The sequence below is a fragment of the Geotrypetes seraphini genome, chromosome 8, assembly GCF_902459505.1.
Source record: "Geotrypetes seraphini chromosome 8, aGeoSer1.1, whole genome shotgun sequence".
Classification (NCBI taxonomy): Eukaryota; Metazoa; Chordata; class Amphibia; order Gymnophiona; family Dermophiidae; genus Geotrypetes; species Geotrypetes seraphini.
In genome coordinates, this window is record NC_047091.1 from 44294449 (window position 1) to 44312298 (window position 17850).

The 17850-nt window shown below is 43.3% G+C and overlaps 1 protein-coding gene across 1 annotated transcript in view; it reads left to right on the plus strand.

Moving 5' to 3' along the window:
- The window catches only part of ARHGAP35 (Rho GTPase activating protein 35), a 238154-nt gene that overhangs the window by 62861 nt on the left and 157443 nt on the right, over positions 1-17850 (plus strand). Inside the window, exon 2 of the mRNA XM_033953808.1 lies at positions 3979-7873. Within this exon, the coding sequence (XP_033809699.1) occupies positions 4190-7873 (3684 nt within the window). The 5' untranslated portion in view covers positions 3979-4189. The remainder of the gene's footprint in view (positions 1-3978; positions 7874-17850) is intronic.

Genomic DNA, 17850 nt, shown 5'->3' on the forward strand with positions numbered 1-17850 from the left:
TCACCCTCAATTCCATGGCTCGCATTTTCCCGAAGTAGTCGTTCATGCGGAACCTTGTCAAACGCCTTCTGAAAGTCCAGATATACAATGTCGACCGGGTCGCCCTTGTATATATGCTTGTTCACTCCCTCAAAGAAGTGCAGCAAGTTTGTCAAACAAGATCTGCCTTTGCTGAAACCTTGCTGGCTGGTCCTCATCAGACCGTGTCCGTCAAGGTGATCAATGATGCGGTCCTTTATGGGATGGTCCTGCAACTGGTTTGTTTCAGTTTACCCCTGCTGCTTTGGGAAAGCTACATATAAGGGAGCACTGCGCTATCAAGAACTGAGGAGTCTCTTAACTTCAACTTCTGAAGGGATTCTGAAATGATCGCTATCAACACTGAAGATTTTTTTTTTTAAAAGTTACCGCACTGTGGGGTCCTCCCCAACATGAGGCGCGTCCACCAGATCCAGGTCCTAAGGCCACATCTTCCAGAGAAAGTATAGGCATGAGATCATCATCCGGATCATCCGAGTCATCCTCAAGCAGACTGTCCCCCGACTGGGAATGGCTCTGATGGGGGACCTGCGTCCTTAGAGTAAGGGACCCCCGGCACTAACAAGATGTCATAATAGATGGATTTGACTAACTCTGTCAGTCAGATTCACCTGGAATAGCATGTTGATAACTCCCAGTTTCTCCAATCTTTCGGCATATGAAAGGTTTTCCATACCTTTTATCAAACGTGTTGCTCTCTTCTGAACCCTCTCGAGTATCACCATATCCTTTTTCAGGTACGGCGACCAATATTGGACACAGTACTCCAGATGTGGGCGTACCATCGCCCAATACAACGGCAGGATAACTTCTTTCGTTCTGGTTCTAATACCTTTCTTGATTATACCTAGCATTCTATTTGCTTTCTTAGCGGCCGCTGCGCACTATGCCTACGGTTTCATTGCCTTGTCTACCAGTACCCCCAAGTCCTTTTCTTGGGTACTCTCACTCAATAACAGCCCTCCCATCGTGTAGCTGTCTCGGGTTTCTGTTTCCTATGTGCAAGACTTTACATTTCTTTATATTGAACTTCATCTGCCATCTCATTGCCCACTTTCCTAGTTTGTTCAGGTCCCTTTGTAAACCTTCGCAGTCCTCTATAGTCCTAGCCCCACTAAATAGTTTGGTGTCGTCTGCAAATTTTATTACTTCGCACTTCGTCCCTGTTTTTAGATCATTTATGAATACATTTAATAGCAGCGGTCCAAGCACCGAACCCTGTGGAACACCACTCGTGACCCTCCTCCAGTCCGAGTAGTGGCCCTTCACTCCTACCCTCTGTTTCCTACCTGCCAACCCAATTCCTGATCCATCTGTGTATGTCTCCTTCCACCCCATGGGTTCTTCAGTTTCTGAAGTAGGCGTTCATGTCAAAGGCTTTTTGGAAGTCTAAGTATATGATGTCAATGGGGTCCCCTTTGTCCATCCGTTTGTTAATTCCTTTGAAGAAGTGCAATAAGTTTGTTAGGCACGATCTTCCCTTGCAGAAGCCATGTTGGCTTGTTTTCATAAGTTTATTCCTTTCTAGATGCTTCTCAGTGGTGTCTTTTATCAGTGCTTTCGCCATTTTCCCCGGAACTGAGGTCAGACTTACCGGTCTGTAGTTACCCGGGTCACCTCTTGATCCCTTTTTAAAGATAGGCATTCAGTTTCATTTGAATAGACAAAGCCCACTGTTGAAGTTTGGAAATGAAGCAGTCTATACTAGGGACCAGGTTGTTAAGATCAGGATCCACTTCTAATAAAATGAAAATATCATTTGCATAGATATATATAGTCTCTGCTGATGAAAGGCAAAAATTTTTCAGAGTAGTCATATATACATTAAACAAGATTGGCGACAGTGGAGATCCCTGTGGCACCCCACAGCTGGATTTCCAAGTGGATGAAGTTTCACCCTCCAAATATACCTCATAAGTTCGCAATAAGAGGAATTTATTAAACCAATTCAGTACAACTTGGTTTAAACCAATATCTGATGACATATGAATCAGGATGTCTTGATGAATGACATCAAACGCAGCTGACAGATCAAATTGCAACAATACATTTATTTTGTATCTGTAAATTTTGAATCTTTGAGATTAACAATAATAGGAGAGTCTCCGTGCTAAAGTTTGGTCTAAACCCATGTTGAAATGGTAACAAAATAGAAAATTTCTCCAAGTAGTTGGAAAGTTTGATAGAAATAATTGACTCAATCAATTGTCAAAAGGGGTATATTTGCGATTGGACAATAATGAGAGGAACTGTAGGGTCCAGATCGGTGCTTTTCAATAACGGTGTCAAGTTATGTTCACCATACTCAACGAAAAGTAACCATTTTCAAGAAAATGATTTAATAATGAAGTCAGCCATATAGCTTGTAAAGGAGTATCCCTGAAAAGATAAGAAGGAAATAGGTCCAATTTACAACTGCATTTTTTCAACTTTTCACATATTTTGAAACATAAGTTTCTGAGACAGGATCAAAGATGTTCCAAAAACGATCCACTGGAATTACCGTCGGCCTATTTGGGCTTAAGGAAGTCGTCAGGGTTTACAACCGGAAATGTATCTCTCTTTTTCCCTTCCCTCATCATACAGCATTATCCCATTTTTTTTTCCCCTCACCCCACCCCACCATTGTCTTACCTTTGTGTCTCTCTTAATGCCCCAGGCTACTTCTTTTTGGAATTGGCAGAGGCTTGGAGGAACTGCGACCTCATGTGCTCTTACTCGTTCCCTGTGACTGCAAAACAAAATGAAACACTGGATGCTGCTGCTGGCTTCTCTCCACCCCCTCATGATATAATTTCCTGTTTTGAGAAGGAAAGGAAGAGAGAAGCTGGTGGCACAACATGCAGGACTATGATGGCATGCATGGTTTCACTTTATTTTGAATGGTGTTAGCAGGGGAGGGGAGGCAGAATAGGGAAACCTGCAGTTCCTCTAGGCCACTGCAGGTAGTAGCTAGGAGAAGTTTGAACAGCTTCTAGAGATGTAGTGGCAGTTCATTTGGGGGGGGGGAGAAATGAGACAAACTATACCCATGGTAATCAGTATGTACTTCTGTTAATACATCAGACTGTTTATTGTTTTAAAATGTGTGGTAATGGTTTCCTTTTTCTTTTTAAATATGGAAATATGGTTTCTGGAAAGCAGAGGATTCTGAAGCAAATACTCATCATTTCTTTAGTACTTAATATAAATAAACATATAGCAGGGGGTTGTAGACTACAATACTGTACTGATTACCAGTTTACATAGTGAAACGTGAACAGATCTACATTTAAAGTAAACACACACAGGGTCTCATTTTCAAAGTACTTAGACTTAACAAAGTTTCTTATTAACATATGGAATGCTATAAGTGTGCTTCAAAATTCTATTAACTTTCCTTAAAACTACATTTCTGTAGGAATGTAGCACTTCCCCCCCTCCTCAGGATTGGCAGGGAGCTCCTGTTTCCTTCCGAGAAATCTGCTACAATTTATCATTCCCACACACCATGAGAACACTAGGAATGGTTTTTATGAGAATAGAGTTTATTGCAAGACATGCTATCTTGAAAGCTCTTACTGTTTGTTTCTGTTTAACAGATATTCCTGCTGTACCACTATCAGCCAGTAGTAAAAATATTCCCAATTATAGATCTCAGAATATGATTTTTAAATAAATATTTTTAAAATAAATTCTTGCTAACTTGTGTTGCCTAGACTTTACCTTCTATCTGATTCTACACTGTAATCCTAAATAATTTGTGACATTAACCTGGTAATTTCCCTTAACAATGGTATGAGCAAAATTAGACCATGTGGAGAAATTACCCTGAGAGTGGCTGAAAAATGAGCATTTTCAGGTTTTAACATTTAGCTTATGGTTGCATTCTATGATATTTTTAAAATCTTATAGTATTCCACGATTAAGTTACTAATTATATTTTATCTTTTTTTCTAGGGTAAAACACAAACAGACCAACTATGAGGATCATCAAATACTACACTGCTGCAGGCACATTCATTATGGGAACAACAAATCTGGCTGCAACAGTAGTTTGTCTTGGCAACTAACAGCTACATATTCTATTCTCTGATTAGAACCTGCATGGGGTACTGGAATCGCAAATCCTCTCGGCAGCAGTTAATTTGGGCAGGATGAGTTTACGATAATGATGGCAAGGAAGCAAGATGTCCGCATCCCCACCTACAATATCGGCGTGGTGGGATTGTCTGGAACAGAGAAAGAAAAAGGGCAGTGCGGCATCGGGAAATCATGTCTGTGCAATCGGTTTGTACGACCTAGTGCGGATGACTTTCACCTGGATCACACCTCAGTTCTTAGTACCAGTGACTTTGGAGGACGGGTTGTCAACAATGATCACTTTTTGTATTGGGGGGAGGTTGGGCGTTCTCTAGAGGATTGCATGGAATGTAAAATACACATCGTTGAACAGACTGAATTTATTGATGATCAGACTTTTCAACCTCATCGTAGCACAGCCCTACAACCCTATATCAAAAGGGCAGCCTCAACTAAGCTGGCATCTGCTGAGAAACTCATGTACTTTTGCACTGATCAGCTGGGGCTCGAGCAGGACTTTGAACAGAAGCAGATGCCAGATGGTAAGCTACTAATAGACGGCTTCCTTCTTTGCATAGATGTTAGCAGGGGGATGAACAGAAACTTTGACGATCAGCTCAAATTTGTTTCAAACCTTTACAATCAACTTTCAAAGACTAAAAAGCCCATAGTGGTGATTTTGATGAAGTGCGATGAAGGAGTAGAACGGTACATTAGGGATGCACATACTTTTGCCTTAAGTAAAAAGAATCTGCAGGTGGTGGAAACATCCGCTAGATCTAATGTGAATGTGGACTTGGCTTTCAGTACCTTAGTGCAGCTAATAGACAAGAGTAGAGGTAAAGCTAAAATCATCCCATATTTTGAAGCTCTGAAACAACAGAGTCAACAGATAGCTGCTGCAAAGGACAAGTATGAATGGCTTGTAAGTCGCATTATCAAAAACCATAATGAAATTTGGCCAAATGTCAGTCATAGAATGCAGAGCTGTACAGAATATCAAGACTATATTTATTTGGAAGGGACCCAAAAAGCCAAAAAACTGTTTTTGCAGCATGTGGATCGTCTCAAATTGGAGCATATAGAGCGCAGAAGGAAGACCTATTTGTCAGTACTGCCTACAGCTTTGGATACACTCATACCAAACCTGGATGAAATAGATCAGTTGAGCTGGGTGAGAGTGGTGAAACTCCTGGAAGTTAAACCAGAGTTCCCTAAATGGTTTGTTATCCTGGAAGAGACCCCCTGGGATGCAACCAGTCACATTGATAACATGGATGATGAACGCATTCCCTTTGACCTAATTCAGACGCAGCCAGCAGAGGAGCTCTATTGCACCCACTTAGAGAAACTGAGGACTGCCAGGAAGAGGGCTGAAATGAAAAAGGCTTTTAAAGAAAACCTGGAAACATCCCCTTTCATAACTCCTGGCAAGCCTTGGGAAGAAGCTCGTAGTTTTATTATGAATGAGGAATTTTACCTGTGGCTGGAAGAGTGTGTGTATATGGAGATCTATAGCAAACACCAAAAAGAAATCATAGAAAAGGCAAAAGAGGACTTTCAAGAATTGCTTCTGGAATATTCAGAGTTGTTTTATGAATTGGAGCTGGATGCAAAACCAAGCAAGGAGAAAATGGGTGTTATTCAAGATGTTCTTGGTGAGGAACAGAGATTTAAAGCTTTGCAAAAGCTACAGCCTGAGAGGGATGCCCTGATCCTAAAACACATTCATTTTGTCTATTACCCAACAAAGGAAACCTGCCCCAGCAGCCCTGTTTGTGTAGACACTAAAATTGAGCACTTGGTTAGTTCAAGATTCATCAGGCCATCTGATCGCAATCAGAAGAATTCTTCTTTGGACCCAAATGTAGATAGGATAAATTTAGTAATTCTTGGCAAGGATGGGCTTGCACGGGAGTTGGCAAATGAGATACGAGCGCTCTGCACAAATGATGACAAATATGTGATTGATGGCAAAATGTATGAACTTTCCTTGAGACCAATTGAGGGCAATGTACGACTTCCAGTGAATGCTTTCCAAACCCCAACATTTCAGCCCCATGGATGTCTGTGCCTTTATAATTCTAAGGAGTCTCTGTCTTACATTGTGGAAAGCATTGAAAAGAGTAGAGAATCAAGCCTGGGCAGAAGGGACAATCATATAGCTCACCTGCCATTAACATTAATATTGGTTAACAAGAGAGGAGATACAAGTGGTGAGACAGCACACAGCTTAATTCAGCAAGGTCAGCAGGTTGCTAGTAAACTCCAGTGCATCTTTCTTGACCCAGCTTCTACAGGCATTGGCTATGGGCGCAACATTAATGAAAAACAAATTGGTCAAGTTTTGAAAGGGCTACTGGATTCAAAGCGTAACTTGAACCTTATAAGTTCTACATCAAGTATGAAAGATATGGTGGATTGTGATCTTAGAATTGTTATGTGCTTGATGTGTGGAGACCCATTCAACACAGATGACATTCTGCTACCTATCCTTCAGTCCCCAACCTGCAAACCTTCCCAGTGTGGAAACTGCAATTCAGTTGTCCTTGAATTACCAATAGGAATTCACAAAAAGCGCATTGAACTTTTAGTTCTCTCATACCATTCTTCATTTAGCATTAGGAAAAGCCAGTTAGTCCATGGATACATTGTTTTTTATTCAGCCAAGCGTAGGGCATCCTTGGCCATGCTCCGTGCCTTTCTCTGTGAGGTTCAGGACATTATACCTATCCAACTGGTGGCACTTACCAATGGCTTGGTAAGTAGTCTAGACAATGATATACGCCAGGAACAGTTGAATGAGGGGGAGGAGATTGCTCAAGAGATTGATGGAAAGTTTACAATTATACCTTCTGGCCAATCTAAACTTAGACTTGATATATTTCATCCATTTTTCAAAGATGTGATGGAGAAAAAAAATGTAATAGAAGCCACTCATATGTATGACAATGCTGCCGAAGCCTGTAGTACCACAGAAGAAGTGTTTAATTCACCACGTGCAGGTTCACCCCTCTGCAACTCAAATCTTCAGGACTCTGAAGAAGACATTGAGGCACCACCACACCACATCTTATTCCGAGAAGACCACTCCATGGCTGCTTTGTCCAAAGATCACTCGAAGCTTTCCATGGAACTGGAGGGAAATGATAGTCTATCATCTTTCATGTCTGTTATAAGCACTTTTGAAAGCAAACTGAACAACAAAACACCTCCAGCAGTTAAACCAAAGCCTCCCATTACTTTTGACATTGCAAAGGGAGATCTGACATACCTGGAACAAGGAAATAGGGATGGGCAGAGGAAGTCCTTGTCATGTGTAAATTGGGTACCCTCAGATACCTTTGATCCATCTGACTATGCAGAACCCATGGATTCAGTAGTAAAACCAAGAAGTGAGGAAGAAAATATCTACTCTGTTCCACATGATAGTACACAGGGTAAAATTATCACCATACGTAATATCAACAAGGCTCAGTCCAATGGCAGTGGGAATGGTTCAGACAGTGAAATGGACACTAGCTCCCTGGAACGTGGCCGAAAAATTTCCATTGTTAGTAAGCCGGTGTTGTATCGGACCAGGTCTGCAAAACTAGGGAGATTTGCCAGTTATAGGACCAGCTTCAGCGTTGGAAGTGATGATGAGCTGGGGCACACAAGGAAGAAAGAAGAGGATCTGAGCTCACGGGATAATGCTGTCATTCCATATGACCCTGATGGAGAGGATCCAAGGAGAAGGAACATTCTGCGCAGCCTGAGAAGGACAACTAGGGTAAGGCAGCATACTAGGGGCCTGGGGGGAGGAGGGGTCGGGGGAGGGAATGAGGAAACAACCAATGAGGATTCTTTGAGTTCTTTTATGTATCTTGAAAAATGCTCCCCTGTATGTATGCTCCTGCCAGCTACCGAGTTGAAATAAATACTGTATGTTCTGCCCATGTACCCCCAAACAGTTCATTTTAAATAACAGAATAGGATACTCAAAGCACAAGTTAAAATGAGCCCCAGTTAATTCTTCCCTAAGAGCAAGTAGGGTTAATTTAGCTACTTTTAGCTGAAATTGGCTGAAATTGCCTGTGGGTATGTAGCATTTCCTAGAGAAGCAAGTGCTTCTGGTATGCACAAAGATTTTGCTTACCTGCGTTCCTGTGGGGTTTTCCCCTTAGTCCTTTCCACTCTAGTTTTTGAATCCCTCCTACTTCACCAGAGGACTCTGCTGACCCCTTCAGTTTTTTCTTTTAGCACGCAAGCCTGAAGGAGTCTTTCTGATCTGTTTTGCTGCTTTCTTTTTTGTTGGTCTTTTCACTCCTCTGGTCAAGTGTACAGCTCTGCCTGCATGGAGGAGAAGCAGACTACATTCTGCAGCTGACTGGCCAATCCCTTGTGGTACCTTGCAAAATCTGTTTGAATATTGTTTAAATTTTAAGCAGTCTAGCCTCAGTAAATACATTTGTTTGGGTATGTCTCAGTATAATTGGCACTTTATCAACACATGTAAAAGGAAATCTTCTCGCTGTATCTTCAGCTGAAGCTTTATTTCTCTGAGGACAAACAGGCCAATATTTATTCTCATATCTGGGTGATATCATCTGATGGAGTCTGGTGTGGGACACTGCCCAGTGTGTAGAGCAAGTAGAAAATTCTAGCAACATTCTATCAAACGTATGCAGGTATCTTCCTGCCCAAAAGGCAAGTGCAGGTTCCTCTGTAAAGGTTTTTTTCTGTGGAACTGAGATGTTGCATCCTTATGGTCTCCCCTCAGTGCGTGTAAAATGATATTTTTTCAGTGCCTTTCCATGTTTAGTTTTCCTTCTTTCACTTTAACAAGAATGGGATAGTTAGCAACGTAACAGCCAAGAAAATGATTGCAAAGTAGTTAAACAATTCTGGGAAAGTCCAGTTGCAAGGCCTTCAGTTTCTCATGTTAATTTTAAAACCAGAAACAGCAGAGTAAGATGAAATCTCCTTTAAGAGATTAGGCAGTTAAATTAAGGGAGAGTATAACATCTGCTAATAAGGGAGAGTATAACATCTGCAAATAATGCAAGCTTAAACTCTGACACTCTGACACCCCTGATATCTGGATTATTTATTTCTTTCAAACTTTTTATTTGGTTTACATCAAAACATATATAAGATAAAAACAAACCATATCATAAAATCTACATAATAAAACAATTTCTTCTCTTCAATCATCAACTAATAAATCACAAGAGTACAAAAGCAAACATGGTTAAACAACCCCCAGCACAGTCATTTCTTTCCTTACAGATGGTGTCATCCCCAAAACATATAGCTATTCCCCACTCCTTCTAACAAACATTACCTTTCTTTTTCCCACATTTAAGTATAAACCATGCTTTCTCATCCAGTCTTCTATCTTTAACATGTAATGATTTATAGACTGTTGCAAATCCATCCCCCACTTATGTACTGGGAAGAAGAATAACACGTCATCGGCATATTGTCGGTATGAAACTTGCAGTTGTTCAAATTCTTTCCCCAATGATGCTACATAAATATTAAACAGAAGTGCTGATAAAGCAGATCCTTGAGGTACACCTCTCCTCACTGAAGCTTCCTTTGTCTTACCATTGTACACTCCAAATGTACAGTTAAACAAATATGATCTAAACTAGAGAATGACACTGGGAAAGTCCCCACCCTGTCTCATTCTCGCAAGCCATCTGATCCCATCCACAGAAGCCTCAAATAGCTATTGTTTTATACTGAACTTATTAAAGTATAAAAAGTAACAATATTCTGTACAATTGCCATTTTATAAACACAAATACAGAGCAAGATCAACAAAACCTGTCTCCCCTCCCTTCCCCTTCACAAATTTCCACTCCTCCATCGAGAAAATTGAATAAGCCAAATTATTACAGAACTAGTCTTTAAGCCTGTTACATTAACAGGTGCTAGAATAGATGTGTCTGTCTGTCTGTGTTTCTTTTTCTCTCTCCTTGGCTGCTGTCTGTGTCCTTTTGTCTCCCCCCCTCTCCCCAAAGCAGCTCCCTTTCCCTCTCCCTAACTGTCTCTCCGTGGTACCCCTTCTGTATTCTTTCCCGAGCAAAGCTGTTTACCCCAGCACACACCTCCCCCCCAAAGCAGTCCCCTTTTCTTCTCCCTAACTGTCTCTCCATGGCCCCTTCTGTCTTCCCCCTAGAGCAAAGCTGTCTGTCCCCAGCACACTTCCCCCCAGCAGCCCCCTTTCACTCTCCCTATGGCCCCTTCTATCTTCCCCCCCAGAGCAAAGCTGTCTGTCCCCAGCACACTTCCCCCCCCCTTTCCCTCTCCCTGACTGTCTCTCCAAGGCCCCTTCCGTCTCCCCCCCCAAAGCAAAGCTGTCTGTCTCCAGCACACCTCTTCCCCAAAGCAGCCCCCTGTCTCTCCATGGCCCCTTCTATCTTCCTCCCAGAGCAAAGCTGTCTGTCCCCAGCACACCTCCCCCTAAAGCAGCCCCCTTTCCTTAACTGTCTCTCTATGGCCCCTTCTGTCTCCCCCCCAGAGCAAAGCTGTATGTCCCCAGCACACCCCTCCCCCCAAAGCAGCCCCCTTTCACTCTCCCTAACTGTCTCCATGGCCCCTTCTGTCTTCCCCCCCAGAGCAAAGCTGTCTGTCCCCAGCACACCTCCCTCCCAAAGCAGCCCCCTTTCCCTCTCCCCCTGGCCCCCTCTATTCCCGTTCTTACCCTCCCTCCATCCCGGCGTCTTCTGGCCTGCTCCTCTTCAAAGCAGCCTGCGATCGTAGGCCGCTCTCCAACTCAGTAGCACGTTCCCTCTGACATGATCCTGTATAAAATATAAAATTTCTACCTTTTGTTGGCTTGTCATTTTATTCTTCAAATTATGTTGGTCTCGGGCACTGGTTTCTGTTTTCTTTTGTCTTCTCTTAACTCACTTGCCAGGGTCTCCTGACCATTTGTCATTTTTTCTTTCTCCTTGCCCATCATCCATCTTCTGTCTCTTATGTATTGTTCCCCATATTCAGCATCTCACATCCCTTTCTAGTAGTTAGATCAGAAGGAGGGACTCTGCGGGAAGAAAGTTCAGTGAACTTCAGTGCTGCGTGCGTCAAGGTTGCCTCTTCATCCTATGAATGCTTCTAAGAAGCTGGTAGGCCCGTCCCGGGAGGTGCAAAGGGCCAACAGGGGAGGTGAAGGTTTTTTTTTGTTTTTGTTTTTTGGCGTTGGCGATCGTGAGCAAGGAGGGGGGCTGTTGGACCCATGATAGATAGTGAGGGAGGGGGCTGCTGACCAGGAGGGGTGGGAAGGGAAGTAACTAGTGGCAGATTCTTTTACTGTGGGGACAAGGCCATTCACCGCTCCATGGGGCGGTGAAAAGCCTTGTCCCCATACCTGCAGCAACCAGTCAATTTTTCCCTCCAGTCACCGTGTCATTCTGTAATCTAAATCATTGCAGTACAGTACCCCCCTATATCTAAATTTTCTAATTTCCTTAGCAACAGCAGCAGATGAATCCAGAGACCAATGGGATAGTACACATCTACCAGCAGGCGGAGGTAGAGAAACTGATTAACAGGTGGTCCTATTGGCTGGCACTCCTCCTGTATCTCCAGTTTTCCCTATCTCCCAGCAGGAAATGATCGCTATTCAACTAGCTCCTGGATTCTGGCTGTGACTGGAACTTTATTTTCTCCTGTTGAGGTTTCTCTTCAGTGAGACTGCCATTCTGTTTCTCCTGTTGAGGTTTCTCTTCAGTGAGCTGGCAATGCTATTTCTCCTGTTGAGATTTTCTCTTCAGTGAGACAGGGGTGTCCGGCTGAACGGTGCCGGCTTTAGGGGTTACACCTGGGTCTCCCCAGGTCCCTGCCTCACCCTCCCTCCATTGCTAGAGGGTCTGACTGGGTCTCGATTTTTTTCTTCTTTCCCTTCTCTGTTTAAAAAAAAAAAAGGAGACCACAGTTGCTACATTCTGCTCTGTTAGTGCTGCTCATCCATCTCTAACTGGCTTCAACCGGCCCTAACAACAAGCTTGAGTATGTCTGTTTGAACTTCAGGTTCTGTTTGGGAGTCTTAGTACTGGGTTTGGTCAATATACATTTAAGGAATGGATATTTTATTGAGGCTAAGTTTTATGACTAGAAATCCGTTGAGGGAGCTGGGACTTTCCCGCCCTTTGCATGCACGCGCTTGGTTTCCTTGTTGGTTACAGCGCGACAGTAGCGGTGCGATTTCATGCTTGCACTTGTACTCCTTGTTGAGTTTCAGTGCAGCAGTAGTAGTCCTGTTTATTCCAAGGCTCTCTTTCTTTGTCACGGCCATGTGTAGCTGATTGTGCAGGTGCCGGTTTATAGCAGCGTGCATGAGATGGGACATGTTTTTTTCTGGCGCTGTGGGAAGCACCCCACTGTTCTTCTGGTTATTCCCCGAGTCTTTCTTTCTATGCATGCCGCAGCAGGGTAAATTTTGCGGGGCTTGAATCTGACTATGTTTCTAGGAGCGTTGATGCGGCGGCCACGTGTCAGCGAGAATCAGGCGTGCACTTGGGTCTTCGGTGATGGCGGGAGAGCTGCAGCGTTCCGGTAGTTTATTTACAGCTGACTTTGGTCAGAGTATGCCGCGGCTTCTCTCCTTTCCGGTTCAGACAAGTTCTACGTGTTTCACCCCAGCTTTGGGACAAGCTTGGGCAGATTTTATATGTCTATGTCTGTGTTCCTGCTGTATTACCTTGAAGGAAGCTGCTAGTTTAATCGGACTCTGGGGTTAGCACTCGAGGGGATTAACAGAGAGACTCTGACCTGTGCTAGGTCACCCAGTCTCGGTTTGTCTCCGGACTGAGCCGACATACGGCAACTCACAGCACAGTGAGATCAGCAGTAAGATAGTGCCTTGTATTTCATACGGGTATCTCATTGTCTCTCTTGGAGTCCCTGCAGATTGAGCCTTTGTCTGTTGGTAACTGTCCTTCTTATTTGGGCCTCTGTGCTGCGCTGCATGTGTCTAGTAGTGGCATAGGATATATATGCCTTAAGGTAGTACTAACAGTTTCCAAGTTCAGGCTGTCTCTATGGGCATAATGACACTTCGCATCTTTCTGCGGCCAGGACTCTCTTTCTCTATTTCTGAGGGGGCCTGGACTTCAGATTTCCATGCTTATCACGCTGGTTTCTCCTGTTGCCATATTCTCATGGCACATGCCAGACGGACCCGCTGACCAGACAGGAAGAGCTGTACATCTCCTTCTAACTAGGAGCCAGTTACCTATTCTATCAAATGCGTGGAGGAGCGTGCGCTGTGTGGCGGTTAGCCTCATCCCTGAAGCTCTCATCAGCGATGTGAGCTTTGTCTGATACCTGTTAGGATGCGGGGCGGTAGAGGCAGCATCTTGATTGCGTCTAGTACATATTCACTTTAAAGGACATACGTATTTCGCTCACGTTGCATGGAGTTAGTACTGTTTTCATGGTTCCAGTATAATCCTCTTTACATTGCGAACTTCAGTTCTCATCCTGCTGTTCCCTGACCTTCTGCACTTCATTCTGAGGGGATCTAGACTTCTTCCAATGACTCTTCAGGCTTTCTCATGAGGGAGAAGATGCTATAATGTCAGGTCAGGGGGCTGTGAACTTTTTTCAGGATGCTTGCAACTTTGCATCCTCCTCAGGTTTCCGGTTAGTTCTTGGAGTCTCTATGTTTTGTGTTTCCCTTTTAAGTGTTGTTGGTCCTCAGGGCAGTTCTTGTAGTTCTTCAGGAATTAAGGGATGTTGTTCCACTTACTGCATGGTGCCCAAGACGGGGGCATTGGGCAGGCTGGATCCCATTCTGCTGAATTAGTTTCTCAGGGTTACATATTTCTTCAAAAAAACTGGGAGAATATTTACATTTTCACTATGGACTCCGAATCTGCACTAGGTTTGCTTGCCTCTCTTGGAGAGCACTTTCGGTTTTGGCACATGCCATTTTGCCTACCCAAGGCTTCATGAACATTTTAGAAAATGTGGGCAGTGGTACCGTTTTGGCGCTACCAGGCGATTCACCTAATTTCTTCTTGACTAACTGCTTGATTCGGACGTCTTCCAGTCGGGCCATTTGACTGACACGAAAAGGGTGGTTTCTTTTCCTCAGTTCTTTGGACGTGAATCTTCGAATTGGCACAGCGCTCTTTTCTCCTGTACTATTTATAGGTATATCGGGGAGATGTTTTTATTCATATAGGAGAGAAATGTGTTTCTTCCCAGAGACTAGAGCGATGGGTCACAGTCTCAGGTTTGTATTCTTCTTTGGTTACCATGACCAAGAGTATGGGATTCTGTACAGGTTCTAGGATCCATGTTGCTGACTCCACTGAGAACTTTGGCTTGCTTTCCCATTATATCGCTACAGCAGTCGCTTTTGTTCCGGTGGTTCCCGGTATCTCAGGCTCCAATTATTTGGTAGGCTCCTCAAGCATCGTTCTGTATGATTTGATGGCTCAGCAAGATTTCTCTTTTCAAAGGCATGCCTCGGTCTTTGCTAGACTAGCTCATGGCCACCAATAATCCCGGGCTGTCGGGTTGGGGGGCTCGGTGCCTTCCATCCTCAGCTCCAGGAATCTAGTCTTAAGAGGCGACTCGGTACTTGTTCATTTTTCTACTCTGGAGCATGGTCAGGCTACAGTTTCTGGAGCTTCAGACCATACTTCCAGAATGACGCTGAAGGTCTTTTCAGTCAGAATTATGATGGGGGTATTTCTCTACAGCCTGGGCAGTAGGTGATGTGCTCAGTTAGCAGGTAAAGTTATGGTTCTACTTCAATGGGTGGACCCTCATCTTCCTCTTCTGTTGGCAAATCATTTTAATGGGTCAGGAAAAGAGTTTGGATAGATTTTCTCTCCACGAAATCTGTGCATGGCCCATTTATTGTATGATACAGTGTATAGCACTGTGTACGCTCTAGAAAGTGTAAATGTTAGTACTAGTGAAATCTTCTACATCCTGGATATTGAGAATTTTGGCTCAGGCGTTCCAGCTTTTTTTATGGAAGTGAGATCTCCTTGAGCTAGACCTCATGGCCTCGTCTCAAAATTCTAAGCTTCCTAGCTTCTTCGGGGGGCACAGGGAGTGGGAGTCAGAGGGGGTAGCAGCGTGGCTTTTTTCTCGCCTCTGGTTTCTCTTTTTTCAGTATTTTCCCCTGGCTGATGATGGTTTGGATTTGCCATCTCAAGCTCGCTTTCAGGGCACAGTTTTTTAGGATCTCTGGATTGGCTGCACCACCCTTGCTATACGGATCTGATGAGTCTTTCGACAGCCGGACTGTTGAGTTTCCTGGTATCTCTGGATTTGCTCACCTAGGGTTCGATCAACATGGATATTCGTACTACTTTGGTATTGCGACCTAGCTTTTGTAAAGTCATGGCCGACATGTAAGGGTTATGCGAAGCAGGTTGTTTCTTCTCTTATCCAGGCGATACAGACATCTTCACTTGTGGCTTCTGCTTCCTTTTGGAGGTTTTTCCTTTCTTGGGTACTTCTCAACATTGGCACCCTTCCAGAGTTCTTTTTTGGCACAAGTGTATTGCCAAGGACTTAGCGTTCAATTCCCTACAGCTTCAAGTGCCATTCTTAGCTTGTTACAAGGTATATTGCTCTTCGATTACTTCTCAGCTTCATGTAGTTCAGTTCCTAAACGGAGTACGGTATATTCGTACACCTCTTAGAAAGCCCTGTCCAGAATACAGTCTTAAGGTACTTCTTCGCAGTTTACCGAAGGCTTCATTTCATCCTTGTCTTTTGAGACTCTAAAGGGCTATGCCGTTGAACACCGGGTTTCTTGTGGCCATGGCTTCAGTTCGGCGGTTTTCTGAGTTGCAGGCCTTGTTTGGCGGGGATTCCTATTTCTGATTTACAAAATCTGGGGTGTCAGTTCGGACGGTACCACAATTTCGGTGTCATCCTTTCTTTTATGACACTCTCACTTTTCCTTCCTTCTTCCTGGGAGAAGAAATGGGGAGACATGCTTTTATTCACTGCATTTTTTTGAAAGTGAGTAGCGTTCTCCGCGAGCTAGGTTTCTAACAACTTTTAGTTGTTTAGACCACCTTTTTGTATTCTTCACGGGGCGCCTCAAACGTATGGTGGCGTCTAAAGCCTCCATCGCTCAATGGGTCCAGGAGGACATTATTTACGCTTGCTTGATGGCAGGGAAGCGGTTAGCGAAGGAACTTCATGACCATTCCACCAGAACTATGGCTACTTCTTGGACTCGGTCCAGAGGTTTTTTCCTTGGAGGAGTTTTGTCTCGTGGCTACTTGGTCTTCTGAGAGTGCTTTCTCTCAGCATTACTGGTTGGATGTGGGGGTGCATGCAGTAGATGCGTTTAGTGCTTCGGTTGTTGTGGAGGCGGCGTTTGCTTCCCACCCAGATTGAGGATTGCTTTGCTACATCCCATTGGTCTATGGATTCATCTGCTGCTGTTGCTAAGGAAGGAAAAATTATGTTCTTACCTGTTAATTTTCTTTCCTTTAGACGCAGCAGATGAATCCAGAGCTCCACTCTTTCTGGATATTGTCTGTCAGTTTTTTCTTTTCCAACTTTCGAAGTTTATTATTGATGGTTGTATTCTGTATTATTGCCTTTTGAGATTTGTTATGGGAAAGAAGTTTTTTTTTTTTTACATGCTATGCTTATTGATGGTTACGGATGCTTGGGCAAGGAGCTATACTGGAGATACAGGAGGAGTATCAGCCAATAGGACCACCTATTAATCAGTTTCTCTATCTCCGCCAGCTGGTAGATGTGTGCTATCCCATTAGTCTCTGGATTCATCTGCTGCGTCTAAAGGAAAGAAAATTGACAGGTAAGAACATAATTTTTCCTTTCTCAACATCAGGTTTAAGTCAACAGAATCAAATACACCAGCCACATCAGTCGAAACTATACAGTATGTTACATATTTATCCATTCCCTGGTGCAAAGCATCTATCACAGACATCAACAAAAGCTCTACGCTATGGGCCTGTCGAAACACAAACTGATAGCGATTTAAACATTGTTCCTATCCAATAAGTTTGATTAATTGGGATAAAACGATTTTTCCAACACTTTCCTCAAAATGGTACCACAGATATTGGATGAAAATTAGCCATCTGATAACAGCTATAACTTGCTGCTTCATAATGGGTTTAACAGTGGATTGTTTATATCCATCCAGGTATACCCCTTCCTGTAATGATTTGTTAACCAATTCTGTAATAAAGGGAGTCACTTTTTCTGCAAGCTATTAAATAATTCTTGTTGAGCAAGGATCCATTAAAGTACGTGTTGGCGTACACTCCTTAATAACAGTTACCAACTCATTCTGCACCACATTTTCAAACATGAGCAATTTTGTATTATCCAATTTTCCTTGCAAATCTTTTGAAGATGCTTTCTCAACTCCCACTATCATACTTCAATTTATCTTTCAAAAATTCCAAATGGCTATTAACATCTGGTCCACTATTGCTTTCTAAATCCTTGCATCCTTTTACTAAATAACGGAATGTATGCTATAATCCACATAGTCTGTTAATTACACCATTTATTCACATCTGAAAGAATTTAATTTTTTCTTTTTCACACAGATTCAAATCCTCCAACAGCTTGATCTTATAGCTATCATAATCATCAATGTCCCTCATTGTCCTCCATTGTCTTTCTGCCTTTCTCACCATTTGTTGAACCTGACAAATCACCTCTGTTCTCCATGACCTCGGCATATAGCCTTCTTTTCTCCTTAATTTTTCTGGGGCAACTACATCCAATGCC